General features: G+C 37.6%; 1 protein-coding gene across 3 annotated transcripts in view; it reads right to left on the bottom strand.

Moving 5' to 3' along the window:
* The window catches only part of LOC148675454 (heparan sulfate glucosamine 3-O-sulfotransferase 5), an 86,637-nt gene continuing 62,328 nt past the window's right edge, over positions 1-24,309 (bottom strand). For 2 of the 3 annotated variants that reach the window (XM_088626804.1, XM_088626802.1), the window contains 2 exons: positions 5,307-5,448; positions 1-4,317 (listed from right to left, as the gene is read on the bottom strand). In XM_088626804.1, coding sequence (XP_088482930.1) covers positions 3,387-4,317; positions 5,307-5,413 — 1,038 coding nt within the window. In that variant the 5' untranslated portion in view covers positions 5,414-5,448 and the 3' untranslated portion in view covers positions 1-3,386. Of the gene's footprint in view, positions 4,318-5,306; positions 5,449-17,455; positions 17,619-24,309 lie in introns of those variants that run through there. The other variant, XM_088626803.1, reaches the window with a different exon arrangement.

The following is a 24,309-nucleotide window of genomic DNA, read 5'->3' as shown; positions in this document are numbered from 1 at the left end:
TTATGCATCATAAAGTCACGTTTAATCCTTGTGTCATCAATTAAAGACCTCCAAGTCTTAATTTAAATTAAAAAACCAATGCATTTGCTACCATGAACAATGTGAGACAGCAGAAGAAAAAGTATTTTTCTCTGAATCCCTTGAAATGGAATCATTCTGCCGGCAGTTTGATTATTGTTTAGATCGTACAAAAATGTTCTATTGTTGAGAATGTACACAGTGAAAGGCTTTAGCTACGCATGCCGTACCTTCAATCTTTGGTGAAAATGGTGGTGAATAATCTTATTTCACATATTGTATTGTAAGTATAATTATGCAAATTAACACACCACACCAAAATACCATCAAAAACAACCCCCAGATCCAAATTCCTGCTTTAGAATCATTCGTACAGAACATAGAACACAACCAAAATGAGAAAAAAATATTTCAATTAATATTCCAGCTCATTAGTAGTTCTCAATGTGGATGAATTACTTGCTAAAACATGGATATTTGTCTCTCTTAATTATGAAAAATGTTTTTGTTGAATGAATACGCCTTTTGTACATATTTATGAGAGCATAACGTATTTTAGTTGTAGTTTTAACCTTTTGTCAGTAAACACATCGAAAATGGATTTTGAGGATTTAAGCTTTAGTATGAGGGGTTTATTATTTGGAAAATACAAAAGACACAGAACATTATCTCATATGTAAACAGACACTTTTAAATCAGCATCCTTTATACAAATGTACACAACATACAAAGTAAATATGGTATGTCAGTATTTCATGGCTATCTTAAGTTTAAACAAGGTAGCAAACTCTCTATCATTTCAGTGATTTGCAGAGAATGCCAATAGATTAACTGACAGTGTGAGTTTAAACATAATTAAAGAAAATAAAGTTTACTGCAATTCTGATATTAGATACACACAAAACAGAACAAAAGTGAGGAAGTCTTTGGAGACCAGAGTTCAGACTAATGTTATACCCAGTGACAAAAGAATCACTGACTTATCACTTTACTTATCATGTAATACTGTATAAGTAAAAAAGCTAAATCAACAGAACTAACAGTGCTGAAAGAACAGAGATTTCTACAGAGGAAAGAGAAAATTCACAAAATACTGAACAGGCCCATATTTATTGCATAGTATGAACTGAGCTAGAGCTCATTTAAAAGGCAGTGTCTATTTACTTATGTGAAAATTGTCTCATATTGTATATGCATATTTATCCACTTATAAAGGCTGAAAAGAAACTTTTTACAGCAGAAATGGACACAAAAATATAGGAATCTTTTACCAGTACAATGAGTGTTATAGTCATATTTCACGTGGAACGTATTTCACAACAGGCAAAAGAATGGCCTTACACAGTAATTTAGAAACACCTGAAAAAGAAGAATATATGCAAATGAAGAAAAAGAAGGATTCTATTTAGGAGTTAAGGAAAGGTAGTGGTTAATTACATGCTGAAAAGTAGAAAGAAGAAAAAACTACAGTATAATTTGGCTTTCTTTAGGTATGTCACTAGTCAAATGAATTTAAAGTGTATGAGATGTGCATCATTTAAAATTTTCTCAAAAGAATGATGGCAAACGAGTGATTTTTAGCATGCCCTGTCAATGTTAATGTGCATATTGACAGAATAGTGTTCTAGTAACGCATGCTTGCAGTCCCTAGGGCTTAACATGCTGTTGCTCCAGAAATCCCATGGCATGCAGAGAGAAAATGACGGTTTATATTTCTTTGGATAAAACTGAAAACATAAAACCTGTGCAGAGTATTTTTCAATGGAATAATGACTCATTTAGAAATGTTGCTCTTAATAATATTACTGGTTCTTTCCTCCAACAAATTTTATTCAGGTTAACACACACCTAAAAATCATGGTAGGTAGGTGCATCCTACTTTTGTGTCCTACATTGATTTAATGTCTCTGTAGTATAAATGAAAGAAAAGCAGTTATTTTTCCATAACAATTTCTTAAGCCAGAGCATCGATAAAAATCAGTTTCTGTTTACCATCGTTAAAGTACACATTCCATGTTGTATATTAAGAGAGAAAAAAAGCATTAATCACAGTACAGACATTTTTGATGACAATAGAGTAGCATGGGATATATCTTTCTGAGCATTCAAAAATAATTTTAACATTCCTGTAGCATCTAGCTACCTACCTGCATCAAGGGATAAGTTGTAACTCCAGTACAACAAATTGTTCTTTTGTACCAGTTAGGCACTAACAGCAAAATAACTAAATATAAATAAAATTATTACTCAAAATTTAAAGCATTTCAGTAAGGAATTAAGAAATGTCAGGAGTTATTCATCATAGCCTGTCATGACTGTCAACATTGCAGAATTCAGAATACAGTTTCAGTAAGTCCCCACTATAAAATATACATTTAAGCACTGATAATGCATGGTCAAAGACTCATACATGCAGAAATACATAGCTGTTGAAAAATGTTGGTGTTCCTTATTTGCATTGAAGTCTATTAGTCAAACACTTCTAATATAACAAAAATGTCCAGCTCTTTGAAAAAGCAAAAAAATTGCTTGAAGACATTTCAGACTTCCCTGAAAAATGAAATACATAAACATGGTTTAACATATTTTTTCATGTCATTCCTGCAATGAAATGATTGCTGATTTTTCCTTATAAAGGTTACATAGAAGAAAAAAAATAGAACAAACTGGACATCTGATAATGATTTCAAAAGTCAACTTTTAACTTTATCTTAATACCTCCATTACTGACTACAAGACTAAGGATTGCAGATATTCTGAAATACAGGATAATGCTTAGTTTAAACAGTTTTATGGTTCTTTTCATGTGATGAAAACAAAAATAGAGTTTCTTAAATGTCTGAATGTGACAAAACATACTGATACAAATTCAAATACAAATACAACAAAAACATTTTACTGTGTGTGAAAAAGCTGTACTGCATCTGAAGTTATGACATTTATTACTGTTCCACACACACTTTTTTATTGATATCTCCTTTTTCTAAGGTGGACAACCCGTGGGTTGTGAAAATCAGGACTAACAGATCACATGTCTCAGCATATTGTTCAGACATGGAAGCAACACTCCATTGAAAAATAGCATTGTGTAAAAGCTTAGAGAGCAGTCCCATTGTAATCTATCACACAACATCAAACAGCGACTGTGTTTGATGGCCAGAACGGGCCTTCAAAATAAAGAGGTGATGGGTTTGCCGCACATTTAATTACTCAACAAATAAACAAATATTGATCCCATTTTATATTTGGTCACATCGTGATAATTTGTAAGTCTTTATTTGACTCAAAGTGCTTTTAAAAATTTTTTTTTCAAGCAGGGCATTTCAAAAACGCCCACAGGCGCCGCCATGTGTTGTAAACGTTGGTCTTCACGGCCAGTTGAATGTCCTTCCAGTGATCTGATAAAACTTCTGATTGAAGGGGTGAAAGAACTTCCGCAGCTTTGTGACAACAGAGGGGTCCACGTCCGGGTGTATTCTCCCCTTGCTACCAGCCAGGCACTTGTTAAAGACAATGTTAAATCGCAGGCAGTAGAAGCCTCGGGTAACATTAAAATATAAGTTATACTGGCTAATTCTCGGAGGGAGATTTAGGAACTGTTCAACGAGCTGCAGCTCGGGCAGGGGATCCGTTATAAGCTTGTCACCGTCCACAATGTGGAACTGCTCGATAGGAAAGTACTTCAGCCACCTCTCCAAATGTTTGGTGTAAATGCTGGTTCGTACCGCTTTGTATTTTGTGTTCACGTCACAGGTGTTAGTATCAATGGCGAGTTTCTCGAACTTGTAGTAGGTCTTATTCTTCCTTTCCTTCCCCTCCAGCACTTGCGTGTAATCTGAAATGGCTCTCGTCGTGGGTTCCCGCACGATAATTAGCAGCTTGACGGACGAGTTCATTTTAAAGATGCGCTCGGGGACTTCCTCGGTGATGAAGTAGGCGGGGCTTTTCTCTATCGTGATTTGGTGGGGGAAGGAAAAGGGCATCTTCCCTCGGTACCACTCGATGCCCTTGGCGTAGTTTTGGTCATTGTCGAAGAAGTGGATTTCCTGCGAGGCTTTGACCACCGCAGGGTGGAGGTTCAGCATTTCCAGGAGCGCCCTTGTGCCCCCTTTCCGTACTCCGATGATTATGGCCCGGGGGAGCTGCTGCACCAGGTTGTGGAGGCGGATCTGCTCCTTCGTGGCGTTCCCCTTGCGGAGCTCGTGCAGGAGGCCGCGCTTGTACTGCAGCGTGCGCAGCGGGATCTGTTCTGGGAGCTGAGGCGCCAGTCTGCTGTCTATGGGGCAAACCGGCTGCAGCCTGTTCAACAGAAAGAAGCGTACAACTGATTCACCATGGATGAGAATGAGATTATAAACGGTGTGTAGTCTTGAAGAACAAGCACACAAGCAAAACAGAAAAGCACTGTAACAATTCCCAATAACATGGGTTTTGAAGCTGCTCAGATCAGTGGTGCTACATACAAACAAGTGGTGTCAGAAAGGTCTGTAATTTACGTACTCAGATTATCGTTTTGACCACTGGAGCATTACTGAAGCGTGAATGCAATATTTGTAATCCATGCCTAAATTCATGGTCCTATTGGCATCATCCGTTATGACTAATGCTGCTTTGCTCTTTTTGTGGTCATTAAAGGCTGGGCTTTTCAAAGCTTGAACAACGTGTAGTCATCAAACTTTTGTGCGTGGAAGAATGTGCTCCATACCTAATTCATAGACACGTGGATGCTGTGTTAGGGAAGGCTGGCTCTCACCGTTGTACAGCGCCAGAGTTTAAGCTTAATTTTAGACACTCTCCTCCCCAGAAACATTCACCCAAAAGAGACTGGTAATTCTGTTGGAATCCTTTTCCCTGAGCATCTAGGCATTCACAAGAGTGGTATAGTGAAGTCAAGAAAAGAGTCGCTGGAGCTCGTAAGCATCCGATCCCTGGAACTGTGTGTCTTGTCTGGTTAATTTTGATCAGTAATGGGTTCACCACTGGTTTTCTGAGAGATAGACTTAATTAATAGGGCATGCTGAGAATTAAAGTCCAGAAAATATTATAATTTTGATATCAAAGCAGCAAAACCTTATGGATGCCGCTTGCCATCACACACATAAAGTGTGTTTTTATACTCCTTAAAAAACTGAGTAAGTTGTAAAACTGTGAACAGGGGCTTAATAAAAAAATGAACAAAGTTTTTTTGTGCTTTACTTGTATTGTCGCATCATGTTGTCAGTTTAGACCATGCTGTCTTAAGACCAAACATTAAAAAAGAAAGTTATACATTTAGTCACGATACAAACCTATCCAAGCTCCCAACTCTGGCAACTAGATACAAGAGACTTCCAATAGCAAGGCTCCCCAGCACTAACAGCTTCTGTCTCAGCAACGCCTGCTGTTTGAATAGCATGGCCCTCCATCAATCTTCAGTACTACGTCTTCAGCCTGTAGAGATCAGAGCACATAAACCACTAATCACCAAGTGGAAAAAGACAGGTTCATGTTTATTAACAGACACTCAATCAATTGCTACAAGTGATTAAGCCACACTCACAAAATCTTTTAAAGTGCAGCATTGCCATTAGCTGAGATGGTTTTAGCAAGCTCCTACATCTAATCCAGTGAAATATGGGACATCTTGTCCCACGTGAGTCCCGACAGTATCTTTTTTCAGGTCATAAATCCACAATGTATAATGTTAATTTTTTTTCTACATCAGATCAAGCTGGACTACTATATTGTACAAATAACACTGTGTGATCTAACTCTCTGCAAGCGTAAATGACAAATAGACTCATCAAGGCATTTTTATGGAGTGCTGGATGACTCCAGAAATATGAAAACAAAAGCTGGGAGTAAGAGTAGATAAATCCTAAATCTCGCATACACAACAACAACAACAATAATAGCAGTCTATGCAGATAACAGAAATAAATATAATGAGAATCAGAGATAGTAGGGTTCTAATGAAATTACCACATGCAAAGACCCAATTATGCTGGAATGCACACATACCATATGCAGAGATTCTAAGACTAAAATGTTATGAGAATATGACTTTTCCAGCATGGTCTACTTGCTGTGAAGATACAGCTTTAGAATGTGCTGTTAATCAGCATCCTGACCTGATGTACAGCAGAGCCTCAAGAAATTCAGAAAAAGACAGAATGGTCTGGAGGTACATACAGTAGTATAGAACCATTAAAGCTACTGTAAGTAATTAAATAATTAATCAAAGCATGTATCACCTGCCCAATGCTATATCATGTGACCACGATTCTACTGATTTACCTCAAGGGATAGCTAGTTTAATGGTTTTCATGGTACAGTAATAGTGTGACACGTTTCACTGTGTATCTTTATTGGGTAATTTCACCGCAGTTATGAGCCACGAATACGGATCAGACTCAACTTGACAATTTTGCGTTTCCAAAAATCCTGCTACTGACATTTGAATTTAACAGTCTCCTTCAGACTCCTAACATGACTAGATGTCATGAACTACAGGAATCAGCAGCAACAATGTACAGTCGTGGCATTGTGTTATTGAGATCAGTCTTCATTTTGTTAGAAGAACACATTTAAGAACTACAATCAATATTACCACACCACAGCACTGTTTTTAATTCTTTATATGCTTGAATTTTATAGGAACTACAGCAAAATGCATCTTAACCATTAGATCGTAATAATTACATAAATGAGAGAGAGATTATTAGCAACAACCATGATTTTCTGTTTTCTTATGTCCTCTGACACAAAGGTAAGGAAAATACTGTACATATCAAATGCAAGCCTGTGAATAAACACACTGCACTTGAGCACTTTAGTCAATTAATGTTAATGTTTCTTTATTAGCCCTATACAATTTCTTGCATTAGGAATGCATCTTTTCGCATACCCCAGCTTTTTTTTTTCTCCAGGGAGACACAGACACAGAGACAGGGAGAGAAGCTTGGGGTCAGAGCGCAGGGTCTGCCATTGAACGGCGCCCCTGGAGCAGTTGGGGTTAAGGGCCTTGCTCAGGGGCCCAACGGAGTAGGATTCCTCTGCCGGCCGCGGGATTTGAACCGGCAACCTTCCGGTCACAGGCGCAGATCCTGAGCCACAGAGCCACCGCTCCGCCCAATTCTGTGTGTTACAATACACAACCTGTTCCTACAAAATGGCTTTGAAATCCTTTAATAAAAATCTGTTACATTTTTTATTGTTCACAATTTATGTCATAAATAATATACAAATATATTAAAAAAAACAAGGTAATAAATTCCAAACAACATTTAAAATATTTATATTAATTATTTTAGTTATTTGGTATTTTATTTTCCAACTGTATACATGAATAAGAGGCATGAAATTAATCAAATGATAGAAGCAGGACTGGTGAGATATACTGTATAGAGCATCCCATTGTTTCTTACTTCACTATTACTTGGGTGAACTCTTTAAGGTAGTTATATTGCTATGTGCAGCCTCACACAATACTTATTCATGTTGTGTGAATACCCCAATGCTGTTCAGAGGATTTATTAAGTGAATTTGTACTACTATGCAAACAAATAACTACTGTGATTCTTCACAATGCCAAAATGAAAGACCTTAAAGAATTGACTGAATACGTAAAAGAACTTCCCCTGTAGGGGGCGCACTAGCACCATTCATCAATTACTGAATTCCTGGAACAATGTCTTATATAATGACATCACTACAAGATTTCCTAGTATGAAAACATACATACGGATTAATAACAGCAGTATCTGTGGAATAATTCAATAAAATATAGGTTACACATTTTGAAAAATTAATATTTAAAAGGCACATCTTGTTCATGCCGCTCAATCAGTCCAACAGTAGCAAAAAAAGCACAACAGATTGTTTCCATTTCCAACCAATTGATCAAAAAAATATTTTCCTAAAACTGTGCTTTAATTCTACCAGAGCATTAACTTCAAAAGGATGATGACACGTATAGTACTTATACTCCATAGCACAATTCACAATTTGACTTTTTTCTGTTGCTCTGTAGCAACTGCTTGCGCCTGGAAAGGAAACTGTGTTTCCTGCTCAAGGCTACATTATATTGTAGAACTCCACAGAATGAGAAGGTGGCACAGAAGTACTACTTTTGTTATACTAAATGATGAAGATGCTTGTGATTTATTAAGCCGATCATCTTCAAAAATATTTTAAAAATTCTAAATCACTTTGAAAAATTTCATTTTAACACCTGCCTAAGACTACTGCTGACTACTACTATAAACCAACTTCTAATACACTTGATTATGTAATACACTCATTATATGAAACACACATTGCACCTGTAGTTTGTTAATAATCCAAACAAATCTTAAAAATAGGTCTGCTTTGAGAGTGTCCTACTGTATTATCACTAACACCATATACTGTACCAGTATATGTAGAATTGTTGTAATAGGTTAAAATAAAGATTGAAAATGTGTTATAAAAGCAGTTAAAATGTTATCTGTCTGAATATACAATTGTGGCCTTAGGCTGCTACCTTATTCAGTAAGATGCTCTTTTCAGATTAAATGTTTTATTACACTTTGTGACTGGGGATTCACAGACATCGGAGTGAAGCAACCAATTTAAAAATCTGACTATTTGGGTGAAAGTTGCAATCACAGGCTCAAAGGTTCAGCAGCAAGGAGTGTAGTCAGTCTTTCCTGTAGTAATAGCTGAATTACAGAACCCTTTTTTATAAAGCTAAACGGACATTCCATGTAATACTATTAAAATATGCCTGACACTTATAGACCACAGTTGAGACATGAAACAATCCTCCTTAACAAAACATTCTCAAAACTGTTCTGGAAAATATCCAGACATACTGTATCTTGCAAATTGAGACATTCAGAATGACTGAAATTGAACAATTAAATAAAGCATCTCTAAAAACAGGACTACAGTTCTGTGATATTGGTGCTATGGATGATGTCTCCAATGGCTGAATTGGTACCACTTTATTTAAATCATTCTGTTCACCCACAATTTGTTTACGTTATTTATTTTCTAATGCTTCACTCTTAATCCTCCACGTCTCCAGTTTCACTAACGTTGTTTGATGGAGCTGTTTCTTAATTCCTTAATTGATTACACTGTTTTGAAAGCACTGAAAATTTGGTGCTGTAAATTGCAGCTGCTATAATCTAATTGTGATAATTAAGTGCCTTATGCCATTCGACAATGCAGTGTAGGCAGGCTTTAAGGAATCTGGGGTGTGCCTCGGAACTCTCATATTTTCAATTGTGTTTGTATCTTGTGACACATTTAATTATCAGCATGCAATGATGTGCTGTTTTTAAATAGGTCAAGGGAGTTGGTCTGTATGGGTGACCTTTGTAGCCACTGATTTAAACCACCTGTAGCTGCCATCTCCCAGGACATCCTAATGAAAGGCCTCAATGCCAAAACGAGAGACCTTAAAGTGGCATCTACAGTACATTTTAACTGTTAGCCACAGCAACGTTACAGAAAATGTCTCAGAGGACTGGGTGACATTAATGTTTCAAGAACACAGGCAAAAGGTTCTACACTGCTGTGTTCAGCTTGAAAGAAACTTACAACCTTGAACATAAAGACATGTTCTAATGTAGCTCTTAAAGGCTTTTAATTACTACATCCATCAATTTTATTCTATTTTTGCATTTTCTAGAGGAACTGCTATTAAGCATGTCCTCAGCTGTCCTTTTTTTCTTCTGTGTAAACAAGAAAATGTCAAAATGTTAAGAATTGAAAGAGCAATGCAATGATTTGGTTATCAAAAGCCACAGTACAGAACACTGTTGCAATTAAAAACATGAAAAAACACTTACTATGTAGAACACTCAACAAAGGATAAAGAGTGTGTTGAGCATAGTAAGTTTATAGGTTAATAGATAAAAGAGAGGAAAGAATGTAGAATGTTTCTCAAATCATTTGCATTGCTGCCTCACAAAATCTTTTTTTTTCCATGGTTGTGTGGAAAATCACAGAAGATACTTTTTTCTTTTACTTCATCTTCTTACTCACCTTACAGTATTAAATTTTTTAGTGCATTTTTTATTTTCAGTAACTTAATTAAACCTGCCTGTACAGGCTTCTGAATAAAATTGCTTCTTGTAAGGTCTTGAATAGTCTCTGCAGTATAGTATTTTGTATACAATAGCTGCTTGTACACGACTAGCAAACATTTTTATTTAACCTTGAGAATTCTATTCAATAATGTAGTCCATGCATTTCTGAGTTCCAAAAATTGAAAACGTTTAATTCTGGTACATAATACATAGAAATATAATATATGGTAATATCAGAATATATAAGATTATAAACGTATAATAATAAACAGTCATAACGAGCTGGCTACAGCTAATTTCATAATCTTATGTTCTAGATTAAGATTAAATTGCTATATATAAAAGACCTAGACAAATTGGTCTCAACCCCAATACATCACTTTTCCTGTTAGCCTTAGCTATACAGTATCATTTGAAGGAAAGAAAGAAAAATATGAATTATTCACCACTGAGAAGTTTATTATTATTGATCTTGGCTTTTTCACTTGAGAATGATCATAGGTTCTGCTTTGAGGTTATACCAAATTCTCATCACAGTTCCTCACTTTAGTTCGGCCATCTTGTGATATTACACATACATTATTTATTGTCTTGAACTGTCCTCTGGCACCGTCATGTCTATAGAGCTTTATTTATTCATTTGTACATTACTGGATCTCCTGCTTGAGAGAAATTAGTTCAACATTCGTTTTTTTTTTCCTGCACATACTAGTCACATTAGGGGGATTGATGTTTCAGAGCGCTCAACAGAGAATCGGAGCTAAACTGGAATATTATACATTCCATTTAATCAAACCCCCAGTTCTTCATCAAGCCACATCTTTACCAAGCATGAAGAGTTGGCATAGATTTTAAAAAATCCTTTGTTTAAATGAGGCCAGGTAGTCCTTTAAGATATTGATTTTCATTTGTTTTTAAATGGATGCGGTTGTGCTACAAACTACAAGCCCAAAGAGCTTATGTTTTGTTTAGAACACTACCTCTGTTTTATTATTCTGACATTGTTTACACTGTCTCCTGATCAAGGCATTCAAGCTACCTAAGACACTTTGCAGATGGGGAGCTAAATTGGCATTAGACCTCCTCAAGGGACATACTAGTAATCCCTTTTTCAAGCTACAGCTTTGTTCCTACTTACTAATGACAGCCAAATTCATTTAACCCCTTTACTTGCAATATCCGAACATGATAACAACATTTTTGAATGACAAAACACCTTCATCTTTAAAAAAAAGAAACTGTAACCTACAAAGTGAAGGGTTTTGCTTCCAAAAAAGAAGAAATGTGGTTACCTTGTCACCTTTTGATAAAAATATCTTTTGATAAAATGTTTCTTATGTGTTGTATTGAGGATTAATCGGTTAATTACTTGTCAATTTCAGAATTCATCATGGAAAGCAGCTCCACGTAAAAAGTCCATTAGGACTCATGTACATCCTGCTGATTGTTGTAAAAGAACATACAGTCAGATTCTGAAACCCTATGGGCTTGATGACAGATCCATCAGAGTGGAAATGTATCAACATAGAAGAGGCCTCATAGCTTCATTACATTGGAAATGACTAATTACCTCGCACCTTGTTAGAATGTTATCGCCAACTGAGGTTTGAAAACATTGTAAGTGTAACATTGATGTTACATGTTAAATGCATGTCACAGTTAAGCACCCTGGTACCTCTATTTTCTACAGGTCAAGAAATGGGTTTAACACTCAAACAGTTATGGATCCTTATATATCTCAGCATCACGGAAGACCATCAGGATCATCAGGTGCCCTTACAGCTTGACCACCTGACTCAAGGTCATGGGGCTGCTGGGCACACCCAGGCATTGGCAAATTGTGGTAGTTTTTGATAAACCCTTTCCTGTATCACATTTGGTGGTGGCAGAGCACATTCCTACAGGAGAATTTAGGATTGTGTATGAGCTCTTTTCTTCTTGGTCCCCTTCACAGCTGGAAATTGTTCAACATTATTAAAGCAGCCTGGCACTGCCACTGTCTTAACTTTATATTAGCGAACTGCAGACACACATATTGTTTTTAGGAGATTTGTGGTGTCAGGCTGCTTTCCTCTAGACACTCTGTGAACCAAATAGAGTGAATTTGAAGACTGATTCAAGTCTTGTCCACTAACACCTTCAACATCCACTGGCATCTATTCAGCAAATTGAAGTACACCATACCACACATGACATATTTATATTATACCAACCAGGATTATAACACCTCAGTAGATCTCTGCATTGTGAACTGGACTTTCAACTTTCTACTGCCTGTCTATGAGTCTACTTGAATTGTGCTGAATTTGAAAAGATTCCAATTTTATCAGCCTCCCCAAGGTGGTATGGACTTTTTTCCTGAGACTTAACAAATCACACCTTTAAAGTGTTTGATTATCTTTTGCGTGCAGTGCCATCACACTCTGAGTTTAAAATCACAAAATAAATGAGGCGAGAGAGAAGATCAGTGAGGGAAACCGTCGGGTAGGAGATTCTTGGCCATGTATGACAAGTACCAACAGCTGGGGGTTCAAATCAGAGGCCTGTGGGTAATGGGCCTGCCCCCACACTCCAGTGAGAGGCGTTCTGACATAAACCGTAATTATCTAATTTCTGCAGCAACTACAATTAAAATAAAAACCTATAATGCTAAATTGAATATATCGCCCAGACAGTGGGAACAGAAACTGCGTAAATCACACGATTCAAAATCCTCGGGAAACATGAATCATCACACAACTGAACAAATTCCAGTAAAGAAAATAAAATAACTGCACAGTATTCCAGAAACTGAATTACATGATAAAATGAATACGTCCACATGTCTGTAACAAACCCACTGGGTCAGTAATGAAAATCCTCCAGGGAGAACTTAAACGCGGCTAAATTCAACGAAATATCAACTATGTACTGTATATAAAATGTACTTTTTAAAGAGTCCAGTAAGTTGCAATTCTGTACCACTGACATTCTAGACGCTCTGTTATGGTCTTGTAATATATTCAAAGTGGTCAAATGGTACCAGGACCAAACTGCAGCTGTGAACATAGGGGCTATGTCTTTAGGTAGATACTGTAGGAAGCATGCTAACCACAACTTATCATCGCTCTAAAAAATGACATAGGGAAGTAAACAGCCACATTCAAAACACCCTGTTCACACACTGCAAAGGGCAGATATGGGAAAGCCCTGAAGTGGCTGTAATAATAAACTGTTCAATCTGTGAACTTGAAAGATACTATCCTCAGTCTTTCAGCGTGCTGACTGCAAAGAAAAAAAACAGATTGGCTGCAAGTAAGATTAGGCAGCGATGCAAAGCCCTCAGCTTACAAGACCTCAACTGAGATACTCAAGAACTTCATACTAGCTCCAACGAGTAGATGGCAGACAAAACATTGTGAAGCCCAGACACATTGTACACAAAATGAAAGTGAACATGGGAAGGTATGGGATATATGCTTATTTAAATTTGTGTGAACATCAGTTCTGTATAAAGCATCACACACATAAGTAGTTCAGGTGGGTAGCTGCGTCAGCATGCGTAGGCTGCAAAGGAACAAGTAATAGGTTTATTCCATGCTGAAAAGAGAAGAAAAAAAACACAACGTTTCAGCTGTGGAGCCTTCTTCAGGTGTGAGTATTTAAGTATGTTCATACTGTAGTTTAGAGCACTGTTAAAAGGAGAACTGGATCTGAAAACTACTGTTTACCATTTTTCTGGAGGATATTTGATATAAAAAGGTGTGAATAATGTTTTTCATCTGTAAGTGACTGGTACGGTATGGAACGCTCAGGATTTGGTTAAAAGACTGACGTGAACAGGTATTACTATGGGCCTGTCTATAGAGGACAGTACAGACAGCTCAGGGTCTCATTCACAGAAAGCTGCTTTGAGTATTACGTTTTGAACATTAATTTGCTGTGGGCGAAATCTAACTGAAACTTCCTCTAAGGGAAAGTATCTTAAAAAATATATCATTCGTTCATCTGTTTTCTAACTACCTTATCTACAGGATCACAGGGGAGCCTGAGCCTATCCCAGCATGCAACGGGCACAAGGCAGGGTTCACCCTGGACGGACACCAGTCCATTGGAGGGTTAAATATATATTTAATAAATTATGTTTGTTGCGCTGCACCTTCATAGTGTTTCTCGGTCATATTTCCTGCCATGGCAGCTGACAACTGCTCGGCTACCCTGGGCTGTGGGGTTTGAACCCGTTCTTTAAGGAAAACGGGAGCCTCAGAAAGTGTTTTAGATTCTTTAAAACATCTTATCCTGCTAGGATTATCTGATATTATTTTGATACACATTTTCATAAATGTCTGATACACATACTGTATGTCACATTTTTGTAATCTTACTTTACTGTCTTTTGTGATGACTACTCTGGTTTTGTGATAATCCTACTCCGTTGGGCCCCTGAGCAAGGCCCTTAACCCCAACTGCTCCAGGGGAGCCGTATAAATGGCTGACCCTGCGCTCTGACCCCCAGCTTCTCTCCCTGTCTCTGTGTCTTTGTCTCATGGAGAGCGAGCTGGGGTATTAGAAAAGACTAATTCCTAATGCAAGAAATTGTATATGGCCAATAAAGTGATCTTATCTTATCTTATGACACGCATTTTTAGTGGCATTTAGTTAGTGCCTAAGAGCCCGGACTGCATTTAGAAACACAAGAAAACCAATTCAGTTCCGTTACTCTTGGCAGGCATTGCAGAATCTTTCCCTACACAGTTTCCACAATGTTTTTCTGTTATTCAATGACTAGAGTGGGTTTTTCTCACACCCTGCCAATTCAAGAACCTACCATTAAGACACACCGGTGGGCAGTGTGCCAAGCAGGTCGTAGCGGTTCTGATCGCCATTCGAATCCCGCGTTTAAAACAAGCCTGACACGACTGCAACTGCCGAGCCCATATGCGCGCCACAAGCCAAATAAATCACGACTGAGGGGTGGAGCCTTCGATGTGTAAACATGATTATGAAACATTTAAAAGTGCTTGTTTTGTGAACGGCAGTGTCCCTCGGGGACAGGCTCGTTACCTTGAGAGACGTCTAATTGCAGCGAAGGCTCCCTTCCCCCCCTTCTTCACTGCCTCCCCCAAATCGCTGGAGGGATTGGCAGCATTTAACAAAGAAGTGTCAAGAACTCCTGTGTCCAATTAAGGTTTTCTTTGAGGATTAATACTCAGGTTCTCTCGGCACCACCACCCCACAGGAGCTGATCTCTACAATCTTGCTCTAATCTCCCAACAGGATCCTTGCAGCCTGAAACGAGCTGAGTTAATGGTTCCATTAGCCCCGTCGAACAGGAAACCGTGGACCTGATAAGCTGTGGTTATATTTCCTTCTGAAACTGACAGAGTTCTTATAAGCAATCGATCCACGCTGCCATGGAAACTCAAATAATTCTAGTGTTTTCCCAACTTGTTTTTTCACGTTCTTCGGATTTTGGGGTTCTCTGTAGTAAATGAACGGATTTTGTTTTTAGATTCTTTCATGTTGCAGTATTTTTCTAAATACAGCTTATTATTATTTCTACCAAAGAAGCAGGGGGGTTGCATTTTAAGGAAGCCATTGGACAGATTCAAGAAACGCAACACTGCAATGCTTGTGGCAAGCTTCTTTTCTCATTGTGGCTTACTGCTCGTTTCTGGGAGTGCCACAGCCCCACCAAGCACCAATACCTGCTAGGGCATTCAGCATTGAGTGGCTGTGGTACGGCTACATCTGGGCTAAGTCAGCATCTGCTCCTGCTTTATCAGTGTGCGGTTTCCTAACAATCCTGACTTTCATCCCTCCCCCTGTCTCTCTCTGGAGATTACTCATCCTTCTCAGAACACTATAGCTCTGGAAAGCTGCCAGAGTCTCTTCGTGAGTTACAGAGCACAGTTAGGATACAAATGATGCAGACCTGAGCTCTAACAGTTTTCATACCAAACTAAAGCTACTTTGCCCAGTGATGCATCAGGCTCCATGCTGCTGTTTGACAACAGCCAAGGAGGAAAATATTGAGCCACAGAAAACATCCAAAATCTCCTCCTCCTCTTCTCTTTACACATTGTAACTTTGCTGGCTTCTTCTCCGCCGTGGACAGAAATATTTGTGCCCCTAATCTCTCCAGCAACATAAATGTAATAAATATCCTTCAGGATACCCGTTGAAGACTTCTTTCTCCTAGCAGTAAGACCAAAATAGGAGGAGCTGCAGTGTGGAAAGAAGTTACTTTTCAGAATAAATAAGAGACAAATGAAACAGAATGCAGACGAATGTGAAGTACTGTGTGGAAGCAGCTAGAAACTAAATTCTAAGATACTCTGGATACAAGACAGATGGCAGCTATAAAGGCCAGCCGAATGCTATAACATACAATGTAGAACAAGAAACCCTCACTTAGGATATTGTTCAACTCTTCTCACCACAGTACAAAAATATTCCTGTCATGGAAATAAAGCAAATAAACTAATTCCACATCTAAAATGTGTGTTTGACACAGGTTAAAGGCACTTGTTATTTTCAGCCTTGAACAGAAGACATTCAGAAGAGGCACGGTACAAAAAAATAAAAGAAAAACATTGAGAAAATGTATCCGTTGGATTGTTTCAGGATCAGCAATGATAAGCAAAGTCCCTGGGGCACAAATGAGACTTAGTGAAAACAGGACTGAGAATGGAAAGTACTAGTTTACACAAAGAGTGGTGGGTGTCTGAAACAAGCTGCCCATCCATGGAGCTGATTCCAACAAAATATTCAACAGCTGAATGAGATTTGTGGATCAATCAGCACCTATTAAACCAAGCAAAAACCAAGCATAAAAGATGGGTTGAGTGGTCCCCTTTCATTTAGAGACTTGCATCGTCTAATGATGTAAAACTTTAATACTTATTTCAAGAAGTGGACATAAAAAACATAAAAATATGGTACATGTAAAATATCTTGCACTGTAAACAAAAGTTATAATTACTTATTCAAATAATATGCTACTCTGAAGAAAACTCAGTGCAAATACCAAATATTGAAAGTATCTAAAATCAAAATGACATTTTTATTGCATGAAACAGCAATTCCATGGTAAGTTTTAACCTAGAGCATTATCTGTAAACCTTCAATACAACACACCACTTCCACAAATGACACACTTTAAGGTCCCACAGGTACGCAGTCTTATAAAATGTGTTATTTTTCCAGCCCTGTGACACTTTAAAAAGTCTGAACACATCAAAAGTAGGAGCAGTCTGAAAGAAACAGATATTTAAAAATTGTCAGGATTTAAGATGATTACTTTCATGGATTACTCTGGGAAATATGATGATTTAAAGGAAGAATTCAGATTGCCTCCAGACGGATTTAATTACTGTGGAAAAAAATGCCAAATTTACCTTAGTACTCTTATGTAATCTGTGTCTCTGCTGCCAGGAGTGAAGATGCAGTTTTTTAAAAATGTAAATATTTCTTAAACAAAACATTCTTCAAAAGCAATTCAACTCCATTTTAAATGCAATTTCAAAATCCAGTATAAGTGTGTTATGGAGAGAGTCTGGGTTTGTTTACCCATACAGTGGAAAATGACTTTCACTGCCATGTTATTATAATCTTTGTTTTAGTCAGCAAATACCTGACCATTTCGCAAATCAGCAACATTTTTTTCCCATAACATCAAGGGAAAAGAACATAAAGTCTATTTTTTTCCCAGGACTGACCACATGACGAGAAGCCCCAGTTTATAATTCGGTAAAATTTCACTTTCTTAAAAGTATTCATCATCTCTTTGAGTGAGATAAAAAGCACAGTGTGGATAATCTAGTTGATAGGTGATGTAGGGTAAACTGTCAAGAAAAAACTGCAACACGTTTCTTTATTAACGATTTATGAAAAAGTAAAAAGTAATTCATATACTCGGTGCTCAAAAATTATTTATTACATTGCAGCTTTCATTAGTTATAGGGAATAAAAAAAGAACATACAGTATTTAGGGAGTTTAAATACCAATTAGGGTTAGATAATCAGAATCATAAACAGGATGTTTTAATGGTTTCTTTTTTCTTTTTCTTTTTGTCAAAGCAGCAGTCCGAGAAACTGACCTTAAGGGGTCAGTGCATTGGAAAAGAAGAATTCGCATTCTGGACTAACAAACAACAAAATCGACCTGCAGTTCTTTCAGCCTTGCTCTGTAAACGGCAAGTACTAACACCTTCTTCAAAATTGGGAAAAAAAGGAATGTCAGGAATTTTTTTAAACAATTACCGTCCAAAGGAACTGAGAGGACTGCAATGGCAGCAAAAAGACAGCAGCAAAACTGGTTCACCTTCATGTTTGAAGAAAAACAATTTACCTACTGCTGAGATCCTAATGTTATCAACATGGTCATGACTGACGCCTCAAAATGATTGAAGCATCACATGATGTTTTAAAAACGGAACATTTAAAATATTTAAAAGCATTCACCCTGTTATTTTTCCCACAAGTTTCTGACAAATGCATTTAAAACCAATCATATTGAAGCCCACAATGGGCTTCTTTAGAGAGAATTCGAAAAACAAAGAAAACTTGTTAGACCTCCCAGACAGGGAAAGGCCCCATTAAAATAATGGTATCTGTTCTGAGCCAAAATGTTTGCTATTGCAATTACTAGGGCTCCTACAGATCCTTCTAAACGTATCTGTACAGTGAAGTCTAAAGTTTCACTATTAACATTATTAACTCTAATAAAAATTATAGTATTAATAAAAAATAATAAAAAAGTTATTTTATTTATAATGAAGTACTTTTTCATTTAGTTCTGTTCTTGTGGGTCAATTACATGAACTGATAGTACAGACCTGCTTCAATCTGAAAGAGCAAATGTATTGGGGCATATGGCTGACAGGGTGACTCATGTTGGTCAGGTGTTTGTTTTGGGCTAATTAGGCACTCAGTAAAAAGCTATCAACACCCCATATGTCTGTCTCTGTTTGAGCACTGTTTGGAATCTGAAGTCAAAAACAAAATGAAAACCAAAGTACCTTCTGTTAAAGCAAAGTTAATCGTTAAGCAGAAAGAAAAGAAAAATCCAATCAGACACAAGACACAAAAACTGGGCAAAACAAACAATTTGGAAAATACAGAAGAAGAAAGACAAATATCTGCAGTTAATGACATAAAAACCACAAAACAACTCTCAATGAGATCTTTAACTACCTCCAGAGAACAAAGGGTTCAAATTCCAGGGTTCTCAAACCACTGAACCAGCAGAAGTACTCCGCAGAAATTGCACTCATCAGCAATTGACATAACGTTTGCTTGGAAACCCAAAGATGAGCTAGGAGAACAAAGAACCTTGGAACAAAGTTTTATGGACAGATAAGACCAAGATGTACCACAACAGGGGTGACGAACAGGTTCAAGTGTGGAGAAAGATTGAAACTGCTGATTCTCTGAAGAACATCATCTCAGCTGGGAAGCCCGGTGGAGGTCATGTCACGTCCTGGGCTTTCATGGTCACCACTAAAACTGGCTCACTCATCTTTATTGATAATGATGGGCAATGCCATGTGTTCTACTACGGAATATGACAATGGCCCAAAAGTGAATGACGAATGCAACTACGGAGTTCAGCAGAAAAAAGTGTGAAGTTCTTAAACTGGTCAAGTCAATCTCCAGATTTAAATCCATTTGAGACATTATTTTACATGCTGAAAAAAAACTAATTGAGGACAGCCCAAGAATAGTGAAGAACTTAAAAGTGGCTGCAGCGAAGCATCTCAAATGATAAAGTCTTATCTATCTATTATACTGAGAGTTTGGTGATCTTAATAGCTTACAGGCTTCGCGTGGTTATTGCCAAATACTGGCATTTACACTACTTAGTGCCCGAATTCTTATGGTCACTTGAAATTATGGAGTTGAACAGAAAGCACATTTTTGTTCTAGCATGACCAAATCTATGCATCTGCAAACATTATTCTTAAAACAAAAGGTGTATTAAATTGTTTTAAATCATTCATATTAATTTCACTGCACAAAATATAAATTGCTTGACTGTAGAGCAAAGCAGTTTTGACTTTGGTGTTCGAATACTTTTGGAGGACACTGTACAGTATATATTACAATGTAACCATTTCGTTTAGTTGTCGAAATCTGCCGCAATTTGTTAGCATATTCTTTCTGGTGACATCTGGTTAATTATGCACTGAAACATTGTATTTCTAGGCTGTTAGTCTTAATCTTGCTAAACCTTGCAGGAAGCTCATTCTATAGACTGCAGTGATGCATTTACTGCTCTAATTGTTCTAAACCATTAAGATGCAGGGAGACGAAAGCTGAATATGTGATGTGTTCTGAAGCACATGGATTTATTGGGATCCCAAATGACAGGATTTATGCTCTGCCTACCATAGAATCTGAAGTGTTTTTTTCTATCTCCATTGAGGCCATTTGCTGCAGAAGAGTTTGTTGCTGTATGGATTATAAGCAAATAGGACAGCCCAGCCTATAGTAGCATCTGACATTACCATGTTTAATTCTGCCCACACAAAAGGCACATCTACCATAGACTGCCACCTGGAAAAGTCTTAACTCACGTCCTGACCTTTTCCATGGCCTGGTATTATGTCTATATTTGGCTATTCTGACCAACAAATGGATACCAATATCTGACATTTTATTGTGGTCAGTTCAGACAAAAATATACAGTACTGTAAGAATCATTATTCTGCTTGCAATAGGTCTGTTACTGCAAAAACTAAATAGAAATTCACAACCTAAAAGCTAAATGTGGGTATGGGCACAGGATACAGACACATGAGCATGACACAGCATTCTTTGCAATTTGCACAACATTGACTTCCTGTTATTTTGCACTCCAGTGCTTAGTAGAGTCAATGTTTCACAAGCAGAGAATAAAAAAATCAATTTGAAAAAGGCAGATAATAGACCCCAATGACATAGTATGTACTGTAGCCACTTGAGCTCTCTTTAAGTTTTCAGGTGGCTTATCTCTTCTTGCTTTGATCTTGCCACCTACAGTACGGGTTATGCTAATTTAACCTAATCTTTAAAAGTATCTAACCAGTAATGACCCGTTGTACTCTTATTAAGAGGTCACAGTTAAACTAACCTTTACATTTGACTTGAAAAAGTAAAAAGCAAGTTATCTGCTTTACTTCTGCTTGTAATGCAGAAATAAATAGAATAGTTATTCCAAATTTTCCGTTTCAAATACCGAAGAAAATAATCTTTAAGAAAATAATGCATAATATTCCTTTAGTTCCTTATGATCATATCTGTCTGAAGAACATCTCCCAGAGTTGCAGTGTGGTTTAGATCCTCAAGACACATGGCTGACTGGCTGACTTGCTTCAATTCCAGGAAAAATACTGGGAGCAACACTAACCTCTCTACTTAGAATTTGTTGACTAGACAAAGGCCTTTTTTATGAGGCACACAGTAAGACCCCCCTGAAGTATGGATGTCCTCCAATTTTCAGCAGATATTTGTGGAGTAAACCTCACAAATGTATCTATTACAGAGCCCAGTTTCTATCACAGAGTCAAACAAGGGTGTGTCATTGCTCAAATTCTATTTTTAATTGTTGTTTGTTATGCTGTGCTCCATTTGATAAGCTCCCTGCTGGAGACAACTTACCAAATAGATGGGAAAGTTCTTAATTTCCAATGATTGAGTCCAACACAAAAACCACCACAAATGCTTTTCATCCAGGTTTAGTATTCTGATGATGCTGCTGTATGTGCCTTGATAATTGAAATGCACCTCCAGACAATTGTCAACTTATTTACTGCGGCACATGAGTTGATGAGACTTACATTTAACAGGCAGGAGACCAAAATGCTCAATCAGCAAGCTCTAAATGCACACAATGCGTGTTTAAGAATATAAAGCACCTCCCATACTTTGGGGGCTATCTTTCACAGAAGGCTGGAAGAAATAAAGCAACACCTAAAATCTAGAGGTTCAGGCTTTGGCAAGCAGAAAGTACGTGTTTGAGGGTCACAAAAAATTTAATAAATTGATGACCTACTGAGAGTCATTATTTCTCTTTGGGGTTCAGACATGGACAACATACTGTTACAAATGGGGGTTATGAAAATGGTGAATATCAGAGATTGACCAAGTGGTTTAGTCAATAAGTGAAATAATTATTCATAATCCCCAACTTTTAAGTGATTTTTCCAGAATACACCCGGGCGGTTGGTACAATTAGAGGCAAGTGAACTCTTTGTTCTCTGACACAGCACTGGTGAAAAGAGTAATACTGCAGGCACACTTGGTTAAGCAAATATTTAGTACAATGGCAAGACACAAACTACACTACACACAATAAAACATACAACACACAAGTTACTATATGTACAGTATTTACCGATAATGCATTTCAGAGGCTTAACATTCATCCTGAAACACCCCCAGACTTCTACTAAGTATAAAACTCTTAAATAATGCCTACAAAGGCCAAGTAAGAGATCAGCTGCCTTCTCAACAAATGTAATAAAACCTACAGTTAAATCTCTCTCTGCACCCCGGACGTCACAGAATAAATTGGAGCCTATCTTCCTATTCTATTAATGCACCCTCAGCAGGAAAGATGTCTCTAACCGAGGTATCTTTTACCTAAAAAGTTCCCTAAAAACACAGAACAGCAAGCTCTCTCCAGCAAGGTTCAAATACTGAGCTCCAGTCAGGTTTTGTTTGGATGATCATGAAGTAGGGGCTCTGGCCTGGCGCAAGCTTCAAGTCCCCACTCCTCTCTCTTTTGTCCTCTTCTTTCCTGCTTCCTGTTGTCTTTCTTTGTCTTGTTTTTGTTTTTTTCTTGTCATTAATGTGATCTTATATGGTATGTTTCCGTACTGTTCATTGACTATCATTAACCCACAACTTACCTACTGTAGGTAAACCAAGGTAAACTTTACAATTTGTTTTTGCTTTGAACAGGGAACTCCCACATCTAAAAAAAACATCCCCCCCTGCTTTGAAGCAAGATGTTTTTAGTCTGCCAGGTGTCACAAACCATACCTAAACTCTTAGAGATACTTCCTGGTTGCCTAAAGCTGTAACAATAATAAAAACGTTAATTGAAAGTACTGGAATTGTATTACCTATGCTGGTTTTCACCCAAGATTTTACCTATCAAGTAGGAGGGAAGACCAACCAACATTGCTCTCTCCCACATAGGCACCACAAGCTCGGAAGCGATGATCATCTTCCATCAATTGTGTTGGGCTGATCATGCTGCCTGAATGTCAAACTCCCAGCTCCCAAAGAAGAATCTCTTCCCTCACCTGGCCAGAGCTATTACTCCAGAGGAGGCCGGAAGAAGCAGTTCAAAGATATGGTAAAAGCAAACATGAAGAAATTCAAGACTGATTTTGTCTCCTGGAAAATGAAGGCCCTTGACTGAAACAGATGGGTCAACAAATGAATACTGTCAAATTTAATGTGAAAATATTACATTATCAAAAGTCTCGGCAGTAATAAAAGAAGATTTACATGATCTGAGTAAGGTGAAGTTAATGACATGAAGAGCAAAAAACAATCTTATCTGAAGCTCAATATGATTTTCAGCATTATTTAATTTTCTGGCTGCTTACAGTATGTCACTCGAGTCTTGTACATGTAAATCTCCTTCTACACCTCGGTTTTCTTTAGTCCATGTCTTTCTCAAAGCAGGAATTGTTGCAGAAGTGCTTCTATTAAATCTGTAGAGAGAACCATGCAGACAGCAGCATTTTCTAAAAGGAAATGCTTTAAATATAGTATTGTTAGATTCGGGTTCTGTGCTTTGCAAAACATATTACGTCAGTGACAATGGTTGTATTTAATCAAACCCCCCAAAATGTTTTTTTTGTGAGTAAGAAAATCACTATTGGTATGCGTTCAGAAAATTATCTAATAGTAACAGCGACTGGAAATTCCGTCTAAAGCCAACAATCCTGAAACACTATGGCCTAAAGTTTTGGAATACCATCTACCTTCTCATCCCTCGAAACATAAATATTAAGTTTGCCCATAAGACTTTCACCTTCTCTTTCTTTTTTTAAACAATGCTGTCTCCATGCTGTCTATATCCATGCATTCACTGCCTCAATTCATTCACTTTCAAATCTCACCCCAGGATGATCTCTTCTTCACAGCTCAGAAGATCCGGTCACTTTGTTCACCCTGCCCTCACACACAGTACACACAGCCCCACCCACAATGACAAAGTGACCTTTCCAACTGTCCACTGGCTATGTTGCAT

This window comes from Lepisosteus platostomus, chromosome 3, assembly GCF_059453375.1.
Source record: "Lepisosteus platostomus isolate fLepPlt1 chromosome 3, fLepPlt1.hap1, whole genome shotgun sequence".
Classification (NCBI taxonomy): domain Eukaryota; kingdom Metazoa; phylum Chordata; class Actinopteri; order Semionotiformes; family Lepisosteidae; genus Lepisosteus; species Lepisosteus platostomus.
The sequence above is the reverse complement of the archived record's forward strand: the minus strand, read 5'-3'. Positions and strand labels throughout refer to the sequence as shown.